Source organism: Nannobrachium achirus, assembly GCF_963921795.1.
Source record: "Nannobrachium achirus genome assembly, chromosome: 2".
Taxonomy (NCBI): Eukaryota; Metazoa; Chordata; class Actinopteri; order Myctophiformes; family Myctophidae; genus Nannobrachium; species Nannobrachium achirus.
Genome location: NC_137811.1, coordinates 47329655 through 47346184, shown reverse-complemented (window position 1 = coordinate 47346184; position 16530 = coordinate 47329655). Strand labels below are relative to the sequence as shown.

Genomic DNA, 16530 nt, shown 5'->3' with positions numbered 1-16530 from the left:
TAACAACTCCAGTATAGTCACATGTAGAATAACCATGGAAAGAGCCAACCTCCTATCAATCATGAATTAAAGCCAAGGGAGGAGGCCGGGGAGGAGGAGGAATTTTCCGACGCTGTCAAGCACGACCTGCTTTGACAGCTGCTCGAAAAGAATGAGCGGTGAGCTGAAGCTGCTTAAAAGACCGCCTGAGTTACCCTGGGAAAAGGGGGAGTGTGAGAAGTAGCTAGTGGCGAATGAACGTAGGTACGTGGATTGACTGGAGGCGTATGTGTGAATGAACTGTTGGCGAATGAGATGGGGGGGCCCGGGGTAAATCTAGGACTCTAACTTCCGTGTCCCAATGAACTACGCTACGCTAGATTTCATTTAGACACTTCAGCTTAGAGTTGAACATAAAACGTTTATTGAAGTAACGTAACATTTATGCAATGATATTGCATTGAGTTTGGCAGATGGGCTCTGCTCTGATGATATACAGATTGATCTGTGTAAACGTACATGTCACAGAATCTGCTATCTCAGACCCCCAACACTCACTCACCGCTGTGAGAATAATCCATGCAGAGCCACATCTTTAAGAATGAGAGAAGATAGATAAGTGAATGAAATGTGGTTAAATGCTATATAAGGTTATTTCCGATGAAATAACGCCATGAGTGCAGTGTCCCATTTCCATTAACAAGGAGCCGTATGCCCTCCTCATCTAAACCGTTATCCCACACCGATGCCAACGTAGATGAGGATTAATGGAAATCTAACGAATAAGACTAGTAATAGACAGCATGTCTAATTTTCTTCATATGCGAGGTCCGATGACCCAGCCCTACTACTCATGTGATAACTCAGAAGCGATCCGAGACATCACATGAATAGATCGGCAAACCATGTTCTCCGGCGAAAACAGATTTGATATGAACAAAATATTCTATCTAGTGATCTAGCTATGTGAAATTTCCTTCATCGCGTCATCCGAGCACTCAAGATGACGCCCCATTCATGAGGACCCTGTTTCAGCTCTGATCCTGATACAGCCAGATGAATTATTAGGGCAGATCATGCTCCGGCGAGTCATATCTGGCATGAAGAAAATATGCTATCTAAGGAACTACTATAATAAATGCGTGAAAGCAAACCTTGGTCTCTTGTACTCCGGCGAGAACATATCTGTCAAGAAATACATGTAATAAATATGTAATAGCCTTCGCATAACCATCTACCCCCCAACCCGCACTACGGCAGGAGAAAGATAACTGATACCAACACAGATAATGCTATCTGAATTTATTCAACGACAATTAACACTCATTGCTTTCTGAGCTGCGAGAATCTCGTTTGTATTTAAGCGGACATAACGTTCGTAGGCATTCGATTTCCAGCGACCCATGGCTTTGAGTGTAGGAGAGGACACCAAAGAAGATGCTGAGGTTGCAGCACCGATCCGGAAGGAATGCGTCGTGTACAGCTTGGGGCAGAGTCCACATCTTTGACAGACTGTTCCAAGCTTGGCAGCGAACCATGATCTCGACATGGCTCTCCCAGCATCCGTGGTGAACAGGGGTTCCCTCCCAGCCGCGTTAGGCCGCCAATACAGGTACAGAGACATGGAGGAGAATGGACAAAACACAGTATCAGTTCTTACTATAACAATCGGTGTCCCCTCAGAATGCTTATCCGTTTTGGAATGCTTGAGATTAATAGAAAACATATCAGACTGAAATGAAAGATCAGAAATAGTCAGATCATGCAGAGGATTAAAACTTTCTGTGCAAGTTGTGAATTCCCCACATCTCAGAAACCCATAGAATGCTGAAAGAAAAACTGCTTCCAAAAGTGAATCTACATATGGCCCAAAAACCCCTTTCCTGAGTTCAGAGACTAGTTTGTGCACCAGTGGTAAGGTAAGGGGAAGACGTTTATCATTGCCTTTGGGATGAGCTTTCTTTAATCCTCCGAAGAGAAGCTTGATTGATGGGTCTCCGAGTATACTACCAACATCTGGGCTCAAGCATCTTAAATTAAACTGTACTCCGGCAACCAACGCAGTGATTGAAGCAGGCTGGAGTCTCTTTGATTCAGCGCAGTGGACTATGAATGCGCATATCATAGGAATATTAACTGGGAGCACTGGCACTAAAAAAGCAGCACAAAACGAGGAGAAAAAAGACCAAGCAGCATCATATGCTTTTAATGTGTTCACTGAAAGACCCATCCTCATATATTTGGATGCTGAAGACATGAGAACTTGCAAGTGTTCATCTAGTCTAGCGTTATTAGGTCGAACGCTGGGCACACCAAACCTGATGGCGCTGCATCTGGGCACAGATCCCTGAATACCTGAAATTTGAAACGGGACAAGGCGTCAGCTATTTTGTTGTCTAATCCTGGGATGTGACAAGCACGGATAGAAAAATTCCCTAATACGCTTGTCCAGGTAAGTCTCCTGACAAATCTGTTAATAATGGGAATGGAGGATCGACCTTTATTAATAATGTGAACTGTTGCCTCGTTATCACAGAACACTATTATTTGTTTCCTTTCCCATCTATTCCCCCACAAAATAGCAGCTACCACTACTGGGTAGAGCTCAAACAGCGCTGAGGATGACTCATTTTTTGGCAACTCCTGCATTTGTTTTGGCCAAGACTCAGCAAACCATTCGTTTTCAAAATAACCCCCAAACCCAATAGAGGGGGCCGCGTCGGTATAGAACCCCAGATCGACAGACGATTCTAACGTATCTTGGTAGAAAAAGGAAATGCCATTCCAATTGTTGCACAGCGCTGACCAAAAGCGCAAATCGGACCTGCAGCCTTCATCTAAGTACACCAACTCATTGAGGTTTTTTACTGATTTTGAAAGATCAAGGAGTCTCGCCACAAACGACCGCCCCTGAGGAATTATCCTCATTGCAAAATTCATATGGCCTAATAAGGACAACAACTCTCTTTTTGATACCGACGCGGCATCAATGAATTTGAGCATAATTTCCCTTATGCGCTCTAGTTTCTCTGTGGGGAGAGAAGCTTGCATGAGCTCAGAGTCTAGGATAATACCCAGAAACTCGAGACTTTTAACTGGGCCGACAGTTTTTTCAATGGAGAGGGGAACTCCTAGTTTAGCGAAAACGTGTTTAACGGTGTCTATGCTGCGCTCTGGCTGACCATTCGGAAAATCAATGACCAGAAAATCATCTAACAGATGCAGAATAAATGGCAGCCGGTAATTATTGTACAAAATCCAACACAGCGCTTCTGAGAGTTTGTTAAATATGTTGGGGCTACTACGACAACCGAACGTGAGTCTGACTGCGAAATACAATTTTTGTCTCCATTTAACACCGAACAGATGCCACTGTGAAGGGTGAAGTGGCATGGTTTTAAAGGCATCAACAATATCCGCTTTGCCGAGCCAAGCGCCTCTCCCTGCTATTTTAATCAGACGTATAGCATGATCCACGGTGGCATAGCATAATGAAAACGGGGCGAGGGGAATTAAACTATTGATGCTGTCCTCGCTATCATTGTGAGGGCTTGACAAATCCACTATCATGCGCTTTTTCCCTGAGTATTTCCGCGTGGCGACACCTATTGGATTGATTCGATAAATTGGAAATGGCGCATCATCGTAGGGCCCGATCATATAGCCTTTATCAATCTCTTTGGCTAGCAACGAATCTACGACCTCTGGCTCTCTAATAGCAGATTGGAGATTCCTGCACACCAAGATTTTAGATGGAAGGCTGCACAAGCCAGCGAAAAACCCATGGATTAATCCTGACAACAAATAAAAAACGAAACAACGATCTGGATGCTTAGACAACTCCTTTCTCATCTCCGGAATGTTCACTGGAGTGGAGGGTTTATTCATTTCCTCTGGGGCTTTCGGCGAGGACAGATGTACTTTGGGTGGCTGTCTCCGCAAAAACTTCTCCTCTGAATCTCTCTTCACGCTGGGCTTAGACATGGACGCTGTACTTGGGCAGAGGTTGGTATTGTGAGAAAAGGACCCACATACGGCACAAACGAGGGCGCGATGCCCAGTGAAGTGCCTACTTATCAGAGCCAGATCTACGAGTGACCAATCCACTCGCTGGTTGTATTTCTGAATGAACGCCGCTGCCTTAGCTGAAAAGGACTTATGGTATTCATAGAACAAAGTTCCGCCGTAGGACAGGGACAAATCAGAGATAATAGCAAGATAAGTGTCAAGCTCGGCCCTGCGCTCTGGGTACATTTCACAAATCACATCTCTGAAAACTCCAAACGCTACAATGAATTCAGTCATAGTTAAGCTCCTAGTCAGTCTCGTGTCACTGTCTTTGAGACACACCGTAACATCCCCGCAGTCCACGAGGCGCTTTTCTCCAAGCCCAGCCTCGGACGCGCTCAACAGAATTTTAACCAAGTTCACGTCATTACCTGCCAAGATTTGGCTTCTCAGATGAGGAGAGATCGCTGCTGCCGGAGAGAAGAACGGAACCCCCGATGATGGAACTGGAACTGCACTTCCCAGCGTCCTGAGCGGCACGACCGGATGAGGCGACGGAACTGGAACGCTGACGTCATCCAACTGCGCCTGCCTGGAACTGGACGGAGCTGCATGCGTGCTGGACTCCAGTGTTTGGATCCTCGAATCCATCTTCCCCAGCGCTACCTGGATATTATTGAGGGCGTTAAGCACAGGATCAACAGAAGGAATATCGACACCAGGGGGCTGAATCCTGCGTCTTTTCGGAGCGGCCTGGGTATCGGGTTCGGTATTATTAGACTTAGCTTTGGCTTTCTTTGGAGGGGCGGGGTTGGAACCCACGGCTGATCTGGGCGGAGCGCTGGAAGTAGCTGGGCTCGCATCGCCGCCGCCCCTTTGCATTTGCCAATGCTGGCAGAAGAACTGGAACAGCTGATAGTGAGGTATGCCCGCGGGAGGCTGGATGCCGTTTCTAAACAACGCTTCCAGGATTCTGGCGACCGGCCAAGCCTCAATGGATGGCATGTCTGGATCTGGAACTGGAGGCGGTTTCTTGGCCAATCGTGTACTGCGCCGGCGGACCTGCTGCGTGTTCTCCGCTTCTTCCTGGCGGTGGCTGGAAGCGCCGTCATCCCTCTCCGGAGGATCCGCTTCTACCTGGGTTCCCCTCTGGTCATCCTGGGTTCCCATCTGGGTGTCCTGCACGACATCCTCCTCACCCTCCTCTGATCCCCAGTCGTCGCCGACTTGAGACATGATCCGGACCAGATGAAGGGTGAGTAAAAGAGCGCACCACGGCTTGATCCTCATCTGACAAATGCGTTCTGCGATGATCTGATTCTGAGTTCCAATTTTCCGACGCTGTCAAGCACGACCTGCTTTGACAGCTGCTCGAAAAGAATGAGCGGTGAGCTGAAGCTGCTTAAAAGACCGCCTGAGTTACCCTGGGAAAAGGGGGAGTGTGAGAAGTAGCTAGTGGCGAATGAACGTAGGTACGTGGATTGACTGGAGGCGTATGTGTGAATGAACTGTTGGCGAATGAGATGGGGGGGCCCGGGGTAAATCTAGGACTCTAACTTCCGTGTCCCAATGAACTACGCTACGCTAGATGTGTGTATTCATGTAGGTTGTCTTTCCCACAGTGGTTGTTGATCATTACTTGCACCAGCAGAACACGCAAGTAATGCATTCGGCTACGTATATAGGTAGGTAGGTACTGTATGTTTAAGCCTGTAGCCCAATCAGGGACCAGCATTTCTGGCAACGTCATCATTAACAGCCAATGAGGGACCAGCACTCCTGGTGATGCCAGTGGTGATGTCACCCCCTCTACACCAAAGCTCTTTGCCGAAAATAGCCGATCTACAAGCTCACAACGCCTCGCAGCGCGAGGCGTTGTGAGCTTGTAGATCTGCTATTTTTGTCTAAAGTTCTCAAAATATGGACGATAGAGTTTAAGTAGTTAATAAAAAGAGGAGAAAAAACCTTTCATCACACAAAGATTTGGAGGACCCCCTGTAGTGACTCTGAGGACCCCTTAGGGGCCCCGGACCCCCTGTTGAAGACTCCTGAAGTAAAGTGCGACCAACTGGTCAAATTGCCATCCTTAAGCCTGAATTACACTTTGTTGTGCACAGGTGTCGCTAAAAAAGAAAAAAAAAGCATCTACAAATTTACCGCGCGGAGCGCTGCGATGCGCTGTGAGCTTGTAAATTGTTTTTTATTGGTGCACGACACCCATGCACAATTAAGTATAACTCAGGCTTTCCATCCAGCCACTAGCGAGTCATAAAACATCATTTTCCAAGTAGGTCCAGAATCAGTGGTTGATTGCGTGATGAAGGGAGTGCTGTTTAAAGTCTGACATTGTGTCCTTGATGGCTGTTTATTCCCCAGGCTGCTCTGTTTTGGTCTATCAAATCATAATGGCTTTTGATTATCACAACCATGTTTGCCAGATTAGTTCATCATGGTTCCAAAAAGCATGTTCTTAATTTGCAAGCATATGAATTTTAGGAAATTGTCAATATTCTGTATATTTTTTTCTTCTTCCTCCGAATACTCATTCCATATGCGGTTAATTTAATCAGAAGTAGCGGAGCAGTTGATGCTGTAGACACGGAAAACAAAATCATCCATAATGCTCCTCATAATCACTCAATCAACCCCGAATGGAAAACAATCAAGTTTCAATTATAATTTGAAGAGTAAGAGATTGGCAGTATAAGCGCTTGTTCATTTATATTCTAAATTGCCAATCTCTTTTCTGTATTTTTTTTCCTTTCCCCCTTTCTTTCAAATATCCTCCTCTCTTTCACCCCACCCTTTTCCTTTCCTCCCTCCCTCTTGTCCATCCTCCCCTCATATCCCTGCTCTCCTCTCCAGTTTCGGAGCACTTTCTGTCTATCTATGACATTGACTGTTCCTCCCAGGTGAAAGGGGAGGTGGTCCAGTGCATGGGCTCCTTTCAGGATGGTGTCGCCGAGAAATGTGTTGACTACTTCCAGAGGTACCACAATGAGAACAGTATATCTACAGGTTATGTTTGCCATTTAAAACCACCTAGGCATAATTTATACTTTGCTGTAAGCCGACGTTGTGCAGCTAGTCAGTCATAGCTGAACTACAAGCTTGCGGCATGTAGTGAATCTTGTGATCTGGTTCAGCTATTTTTGTCATGCAAAAGGGCGGTGTACAGCAGAGAAAATTATGCATATAAGATTAGGCTATTCTTCAGACTTTTCGCCTATAATGACATGCCCAAAAATAGCTAGGCAAATGAGTATACAGTTATAACTGCATACAGTATGTAATCAACATACAGAAGTACCACATTATTTGCTTGACTGTCAACCTATTCAATTGAATATATGTATTAGGCAATTTGGTTGATTTAATTTGACTCATGGACCCCAGTCTACATTGTAAAAATATAAAAGTTGGTTGCTAACTATCAATCATTTAGCTGGGGACCCCCTGAAATCCCCTCTCAAGTACCTGGAGGAGTCCCCAGACCCCACGTTGAGAACCACTGAGATTTATAGGGGCTCATACCTGTATATTGTCATATACATTATGTATCACAACTACTGCGGTAAGTGAAACATTGAAATAGTTTCCCTGTTTTGGTGATCTACTGTAGGGCAGTCGTTCCCAAAGTGGGGTCCGGGGTCCTTGAGGGAGTTCCAGGGGGTCCCCAGCTAAGTGATAGTAACCAAATGGACAATTATGGGTCTATAACTCAGAGAGTGTACAAATGGACCCCCATCTTTTCAAATGGGGGTCCGCGAGCTAATACGTGTCCATTTGGGGGTCCTTGGCATGAAAAAGTTTGAGAACCGGGTGATCTAGTGCAGATGATTTCCCTGTTTGGACAGATATGAAAATGACAATCTGTTTTGAATTCAGATACCGGCGGCCGACTCACGTCACACCCAAGTCCTACCTGTCTTTCATCCAGGGCTACAAGGCCATCTATAAGGAGAAGAGATCTGAAGTACAGACTCTGGCCAACAGGTAAATACACTGTGATCAATCATTCACTACTCCAATTCACACATAAAACTCCAGCAAACACTCTGGCATTTAGGAAGCCTTGCGTAGTGCAACATAATTGGAGAGAAAGCAAAGGGTAATTGTCCTTCTGGCCTTTTTTTTTTAAAGCTAAATCATAGGCAGCTGTGGTACCAGTAGTGATATCCTCTGCAGATCATGAGCGGTCAGTTTCCATGGTGTGTTGGTGATGGCCAATATAACATACCACTGTCAGCCCATCTGCTGCAGAGCCACTCCTATTCTCATACGTCTTTAACCCATTTAGGCCTAGAATTATTGAATGCTTTAACCAGTGAAAAATAGCAGATATACAAGCTCACCGCGCTACAAGCTTGTAGATCTGCTATTTTTGAAAAAGTTGTAAAAATGTGTGCAAATCTTTGAATATATGTATTTTTAAAGCGAACGTTTGTAACTCAAATTTTGCTTCTGGGGGGTCCCTGGAACTAGATATTTTGAATGGGGGTCCGTGGCCAAATAAATATCATTTTGGGGGTCCTTCACATGAAAAGGTTTGAGAACCACTGACATAGTCTCTCAAGAACAAACTAACTGAGCTCCATTTAAGTGAAAAGGACCTTTTCTTTGACAACACTTTCGGGTCAAAATTCTAATTTTCACGATTTTTCAAAAATAGCGTATCTACAAGCTCGCAGCGCGGCACTGGGTGCCGCGCTGTGAGCTTGCATATCTGCTATTTTTCAATAGTTAAAGCATAAAATAATGATACACAATAATACTGTACCTGTTCTAAAACAACACTGGCCAAAATATGCTGACCCATTTTAAAGAAGGCCGACACAGCCTGAACTAAGCTTGGTCAGTAGTTATGGACTCCTGTCAGTGAAGGATGATCCTGCCAGCTCTCCCTGGGCCAGGATGCGTGCGTGCATGTGTGCATGTACGTATGTCAGGAAGCTTCAGTTATGAAATAGAAAATCTTCCCTATAGCTTCCACCGTGGCCTGAAAACTCACCTCTTCAGACTCCACCTAAGCCCATAGCACTTACCGTAGCACTCGCCTACCCCCAATGACCATACAAGAAAGCTAGATAGCATTTTTTTAGGTTTTATATAAAGCTTTTTCTGATTAGATGCTCGGTCTACCTACGTTATTATGTCTAGATGTATATTCCTATGCATTTGATGTATTGATGTTGATGTATTGTTGTATTACCTTGCTTATTGTATTGATGTATTACCTTGCTTATTGTAAATCGCTCTGGATTAAGAGCGTCTGCTAAATGCCTAAATTGTGATTGTAAATTGTAGTTATCAGTTAATAGATATATGAGAGATTTGGGGAAATGGCTTTGGGAAATGAATAACCACCTTGCTCCCTTCATATACGTATGTGGTTAACTGCTCCCATATCAATTCTCCACCAAGCATAGGGTATGACTCGGCCAGGGATTGAACTGCGACCTCCCAGTTTCAGGCGGACACTGAACACTATGCCACTGAGCTGGTATTTGGTATATGTTATAATTTGAGTTGATACGTTTTGTGCTGCCAGGAGTTGAAGAAGTCCACCCTGGTAAATTAGCTATAAACAAATGCAAGCGTATTTATAGGGTGTGCCAAATGTAGTTCTAAGAGCGGCCATTTCTTGGGACAACACAGCCTTACACAGGTGTTCTGATTAGACTATAGCGTTAGTTCTATGCAATCAAACAATTGAAACACCTGTGTTTTGTCCCAAGAAATGGCCGCTAAGGACTACAATGACGTAGCCGCTGGCACACACTATATCATCAATATGCCTTTAATTTCACAGTTAACCCTGCAAGACCCGAATTAATTTCTACTGGCCAAAAATCAGATGCTGTTGTAGGAGTCCTAATCACAGGAAAATGTAATGTTAAAAAATTAATAATGTTTTTGTAAGGTTTTATAGCCATAAATCATAAATCATGCTCTAATTTGCATTTTGGGGATATTTTTCACAATAATAACATATGTACATGTTCTAGACATTCTAATGATCACGGAAAAATATATTACAGGCATTTTACTTATGTTTTAGTGAGGAATAGCTTCAGTTAAAAAATGAGATGTTGTTCGTCCAGACGCTGGAATTTCAACTTCTCTGGGAGGTGTTTGATTGATTGATTGATTGATTGATTGATTGATTGAAGACTTTATTAGAAGTTTGCATAGGAAAAGGTACAGTTTCATGACGGTACAGTTCACTGGTACAAGGTCTACTAAAAGGAGATCCATGAAAAGACTAAGCTTATTTCCACTGGAAACCATTGAAGTATCTCATATAACATTGAATGACAGACAAATAGAACACAGTACTATGCAGTAGATATTTAAAGAAAAACAAAAAAGAAGACAGTAAGTCTAAAACAAACAGTATATACAAAGAAGGGGCAGGGGAGGGTAGGGTTGGGCTAGGTTCATTTTTTACCAGTTGCGAACGGCTGCTGCCTGTAAGTGGTTTTTCAGGGCAATTCTAAAGGATGCTAGTGATCCACACTCCTTTATGGCCTTCGGTAAGGCTTTCCACATTTTGGTGGTATAGCAGAAAAAAGAGTTTGACCCTTTGTTGGTTTTGACTCTGGGTTGAAAGTGATCTGTGGCGCTGCCTCTGGTGTTGTAATTATGGACATCCTTAATGTTTATAAAGTATTTTGATAGGTACTTGGGTATCATAGTGGTGTAGTGTATCTTGTACACCAGGCCCATTGCAAGTTGCTGTACTCTGTCATCTACTCTGAGCCACCCCACTCTTAACTGGTGAGTATCGGTGAGGTGAGTCTGATAGGGAAGGTTAAGCAGGACCCTAATTAGTTTATTTTGGGCTGTTTGTAGTTTAGTTTTCAGGGCTTGTGGGGCGTCACGATACCATACGTGGACTCCGTAGTCAAAGAGGGGCTGGATTATTGCACCAGCTATGGTCTTCAGTGTGTTGAAATTGACCATCGGGGTGATCCTCTGTAGGAAACAAGTTCGTTGGTTGATTTTATTTATTACTTTAGAAGTCATCTTTTCACTGGAAAGATTAGCTTCAAGGATGCAACCTAAGTAAGAGATTTCGTGTGAATGTCAGCCCCTGTGGGGGGTATTTATATGCAAATATCGTGGCCAATGGCATTGTAATACTAAACAAGTAGTGTAGCCCAAAACCAGCTATACATCAGTATACATTTATAGGCCAATATTATCGATTGTCGATGCACAGGGGTAAATTAAAGTAAAGCTGCACATCACTGCAGGGTTTAGAGGTTTGAAAACTATACGATGCATCCAGCCAAGCTCATATACAAACATACGGTATACAAACACAATCTGCCATGTTCGGAGGAAGGGAAGCTGGATCGGGAGGGTGATCTTTGTCACTGCACCAGAGACTCTACGGCTACAGCTGGGGTTTCACCTGTAGCAGCACTGCAGGGGGTGTTGAATGGGCTGAGTACGTAGCTCTGAGCGTCAGCTGCACTGACGCTCTGACAGACTGCTGGCTAAAAGACTAGACCAGGATTTCTTAGCCCCTACGACGGCTCAACTTCAGTAAAAATAAACTAAACTACTTCACTACTCACCTAACCAAAGGTAGTTTTGCGTTGTTGAAAGTCTATTTTCCGCGGTGGGCACCCCACCTACTCTGTAAAATACATTATTTTTGTCATGAAATAAAACGCACCCACCTCGAGCCACCCAGCGGCCACCGCAGACACAACCCGGAAATAACTGGCGGTCGAGTTGGATCGAGTTGGATGCGTTTTATTTCATGACAAAAATAATGTATTTTACAGAGTGGGTGGGGTGCTGAGAGGTTTCCCACTGTGGAGAATAGACTTTCAACAATGCAAAATTACCTTTGGTTTGGTGAGTAGTGAAGTAGTTTAGTTTATTTTGACTGAAGTTGAGCCATTGTAGGGGCTAAGAAATCCTGGTCTAGTCTTTTAGCCAGCAGTCTGTCAGAGTGTCAGTGCAGCTGACGCTCTGGACCAGAGCTATACTGTACGCCCTCCCGTGTGGCAGGTGAGCCAGTAGGGTATAATAGCAATGGCATCACAGAGTGTGTGTGGGGTGGATTAATTGGCATAGCGACTAAATTAGGGTAAAAGGGGTAAAGAATAATTGACTAAGCAAATATTGTGAGTAGCCAGTTATCCCCTCCCCCCTTTTATCAATATTTTACAAATGTAACTAAATACAATGAATTAATGTTCACAGTTCCAAACCATACTGTCTCCACATAGTGTCCAGTTTGAGGATTCAATATGTCAAATGATCCCCTCAAGATCCTACCTACAGTATGTCTCCTGCTGAAGATAAACACAGACCCGAGAAGGTCAGGGATGCGTCAGAGCAGCATGATACGCAGAGCTTTACGTCACACAGACAGAAAGACATCAAAGTGCTGTACTTACCTCTCCATTCAAATTAATCACTCTGCAATAAATATGCACATAGATTATTATTATTTTTATTAGATAACGAGTGTAGGGAGAGGGACAGTAAACCGAGGGAAGACATGAGGGGAATCTGATTCAAAATCGTCTCCTTGTGACTCACAGTGAGCAAGTGTTCTGTGCACTAACTGGCTGGCAATACATATTTTCACATCTTATTTTTGTTTATGAACATCGTTGAGGTGTGAAGTGATGTATTCTCAGAATAGTACAGAGACTATTTTAGTGCCTGTGTTCACTGGCCACATTCAGTTTCCATGGACACGACTATAGCTATTTTCAAAATATGGCGGCACCCTTGGCTGCCGACTTCCCAGAAGGCGATAGAGGCCAAATGTTTAAGCTGTTAATTAATGTCCTATTAATGTTCTATACCAGTAAGACTCCCTAATCGGGAGATAAACGACCATCAGGTTGCAGCGTGATTTTAGGCCAAAATGTGTAGGAGCAGTGTCCAAAAATGTTTGAAAAAGCTGTTGGACATTGAAAGGAGCACTCAATAGAAAAACCCATTATCTAGTTTGCTTTGTTTACTTCTGCAATAGCAAGTAGTACCAGCTGGTGTGATGGCCCGCCTCGCACAGCACTTATTTCATCTCGGGGCAGAGGTGTTGGTCAGTGTGACATCCAACTCTCTGCATAGGTCTCAGAGGCTATAATTTATAAATGGTTTGTCGCTAGGAGACAAGTGAAACTCTTGTCAGCATCCTGACAGCTGTTTACACAACTAGCTAATGTAAAACAATTATAACTAGAAATACTGTTCCTACGAAACAGTGTGGGCTCGCTGCTCCCTCATTGGCTAAAGGAGAATAACCTTAGTATATAAACGAGGGAGCAGCGTTCTTGGTGACATCATCACCAACAAGTGCGACCGACCTGTTATTTATATCTCCCTCTCTCATTGGCTAAAGGCCCTGCCTTTGTACTGTCATGTTTTTTGAGGAGAATAAACTTGGTCTATAAAGATTTGGGAGAACATACTGGCCTGGCCTGCAAACTTGTAGATCTACTATTTTTGAAAAATCAAGATTCTTTTGGTCAGTGGTGCTCAAACTCTTTTATGTGAAGGACCCACACAATGATGTGTATTTGGCCATGGACCCCCAGCTCAAAATATTTAGTTCCAGGGACCCCCCAGAAGCAAAATTTCAATAATGTTCACTTAAAAAATACATTCAAAGATTTGCACACATTTTCACGACTTTTCAAAAATAGCAGATCTACAAGCTTGCAGCTTGAGCTAGTATATCTGCTATTTTTCAATGGCTAAAGTATAAAATAATAAAGGCCCCTCCACCTTGGGCCCTAGTGACTCAGTCCCACTTTTCTCCCCCTTTTGACGCCCCTGCACAGGAATGCAATGATCGGAACGTTCAGGACAGCTGTGAAACCATAATTCTGTTGGATTGCCTACATGTCTACAGTACGTGTCATCGCATTGAATCATCAACTGTAACACACTTATTGAATTAATTCCATTCATCCAGGATGAACACAGGTCTCCAGAAGCTGAAGGAGGCATCAGAGTCGGTAGCACTACTCAGTCAAGAGCTGGAGATCAAAGAGAAGGAGCTACAGGTTGCCAATGAAAAGGCTGACATGGTAGGTCGGGGGAACGATGAAAAATAATGTTTTCCAGTCAAACATTTGGTTTATGTATCTGTCTGCAATGCTCTTTTTAATACCTTTAAATCATGAAGTTTTACTAATCCACCAAATGAACACTGGCAGCTCCCGCAGTGTTTCTCCAGCCATGAGCAAAAATGTCCTTGAGCAAGATACTTAACCCTTAACTGCTCCCGATGAGCAGGTGGTGCCTTACATGGTTTCCAACTCAGAGTGTGAAATAATGTCATCCGTGTGTGTGCATGCATTAAGCACATGTGCAAGTGCTCATGCATAATATCTGACATTATATTGTAGCAAGGTTATGTAAAACATAGCAAAGGTTAGCAAAGGTTATACAAACCTGGGGATTTCAAGCCTTTTCATCTCACCGGCCCCCACAATTACATTTACTGTTTAGACCACATGAAACCTCTTTTCAAAATCTGTCCTAGGGACCGTGATGAGAAAAGATATTAAGTAAACTACCCCTCATTGCCCGCAGGAACCACTTAAAAAGGACCCCTGGGTTTCCCCAGACCCACCTGAAAACCACTGACTTAGACCATATTATTTCCTATTCTCAATGAATGTTCACCTATTATGACATGCCCAGAATATGGATGCTATGGTTCACACATGACAAGCACGAATGCTGTCCACATTGAAATAGTTGAAAGCCCCATTTGAAGGTTGAGATTACATTGCGTTGGTGTCTGTCCTCTGTCCCAGGTGCTGAAGGAGGTGACAGTAAAAGCCCAGGCAGCAGAGCGAGTGAAGGTGGAGGTCCAGAAAGTGAAGGACAAGGCTCAGGCCATCGTAGACAGCATCTCGGCTGATAAGGCCATAGCTGAGGAGAAGCTAGAGGCTGCCAGGCCTGCTCTTGAGGAAGCAGAGAATGCACTGCAGGTAAGGACTGTGGGGATTATAAGCTGCTAGAAAGCACCCGAAGGTGTGCAACCTCTGAATCTGACGTAATAGGAACTTGCCTGAACATCTGCTTAACTTTCTCAATTTTGTGTCAGTCGGCTGACTATAGTCAACCTTTTCTTTCATTTTTGGGTCCTACCTGGTGGCTCTACAGCAGGGTTCCCCAATAGGCGGCCCGCGGGCCATCTCCAAATGTGTACGTTCTTTCCCAAAGTGAAGCCCTGCTCCATCAAACAAGGCTGTGCACAAAAGTAGTGAAAACAGCTGATCTACAAGCACACAACGCCTCGCGATGCGAGGCGTTGTGTGCTTGTAGATCGGCTGTTTTCATAGTTTAAATCATTTTTAAAATGATAAATGCAAAACAAACGGTTTTGGACATACAAGATTTGCACCCGACAACGACGATATCTGAACTGTCGCTGGAGTAGCGGGAACGCCACCGTCGCCTCCTGCAATGTTGTGGCCCTTGGCTTGGTACCCTAAACATAATTCGGCCCTTGGGGAAAACTAATTGGGGAACCCTGCTCTACAGTATACTGTATATCCATCCAGCTGGCTTCCTTCTGATTAGTGCTGTGCTGCGTATTGTCTACACCATCTAAAAATAAACCGAATGCTGATGTGCTGTGTGGTGAACTGCACACGCTCCCAAAAGTGAACGACATGAGCCGAAATATACAGTATACATTTTAGAGTCTAAAGGAAGATTTTGTGGCAATAACCTGCTGAGTAGTCCATTGCTGCATACAAACCAGAGAGTTGTGGGTAAGCAGTTTGTCTTATAGTCAGGTATATTTACTGTATCAGTCAAATCAGCAAGACTATATCAGCGCTGCAGGAGGCGGTTGGCCGTGTCCTAGAGCAGTGGTTCCCAAACCTTTTAGCCCAAGACCCAAAAGAGGAATTAGACGTTTGCCCGCGATCCAAACTAGTTAAAATCTACAAGCTCACTCTTCGTGCCACGTTGTGCAAAGCCTATCCCATCCTACCTATCATTCTGTGATTCTGGTCCTGGCCTTCCTGACTTCATCCTTTTCCCATGTCTCTGCATATATCTTTCTCACACTCTCTCGCTCAGATTTTTGTGTTACATCAGGAACACTGCTGGAAGGCCTTGCAGCATTGCTGTGTGGATGTGTGAAGTCAGCATGATGTTGCCTGAAGCGTGTGCGAGCGCGCGCGCGTGCGCGTGTGTGTGTGTTTGTGTGTGTGTGTGTGTGTGTGTGTGTGTGTGTGTGTGTGTGTGTGTGTGTGACAGACAGACAGACAGACAGACAGACAGACAGACAGACAGACAGACAGACAGACAGACAGACAGACAGACAGACAGAGGGAGAGAGTAGATATGTGTGCACTGTTGCTGTAGGTTGTGGTGTAATTACAGACTATGAGCAGGTGCTGTGGCATAATAGATCCCTGATTGCAGACCTCCTGGTGGGAGTGTTGCTGCTGTTTGTATACTAACGTTATATTATATACCGCACATAAAACAATACATTCAGATTGAAATCCTAAAGTTGGTGAGATGCATTCATGTCAT

General features: G+C 44.2%; 2 protein-coding genes across 2 annotated transcripts in view; one reads left to right on the top strand and one right to left on the bottom strand.

Moving 5' to 3' along the window:
• Positions 1–16530, top strand: part of dnah5 (dynein, axonemal, heavy chain 5) — a gene marked incomplete at both ends in the record, with an annotated part of 181417 nt that overhangs the window by 117308 nt on the left and 47579 nt on the right. The window contains 4 exon segments of the mRNA XM_080749007.1: positions 6853–6976; positions 7876–7983; positions 13940–14054; positions 14790–14966. Of these exon segments, the coding sequence (XP_080605133.1) occupies positions 6853–6976; positions 7876–7983; positions 13940–14054; positions 14790–14966 (524 nt within the window).
• On the bottom strand, positions 995–5302 carry LOC308280683 (uncharacterized protein). The gene is made up of 2 exons (XM_080720945.1): positions 4419–5302; positions 995–2334 (listed from the first exon to the last, which is right to left on the bottom strand). Exons 1-2 carry the CDS (start codon positions 5275–5277, stop codon positions 1286–1288), a joined length of 1908 nt encoding a protein of 635 aa, XP_080577071.1. The 5' UTR covers positions 5278–5302; the 3' UTR covers positions 995–1285.

Bases quoted from the DNA above. Each gene is read 5' to 3' on its own strand.
- LOC308280683 (XM_080720945.1), bottom strand. From the start codon at position 5,277: ATGAGGATCAAGCCGTGGTGCGCTCTTTTACTCACCCTTCATCTGGTC. The intron at 2,335-4,418 runs GTAATGACGTGA...TTCAAATTTCAG, and splicing joins GAGAAGCCAAATCTTGGCAG to GTATTCAGGGATCTGTGCCC.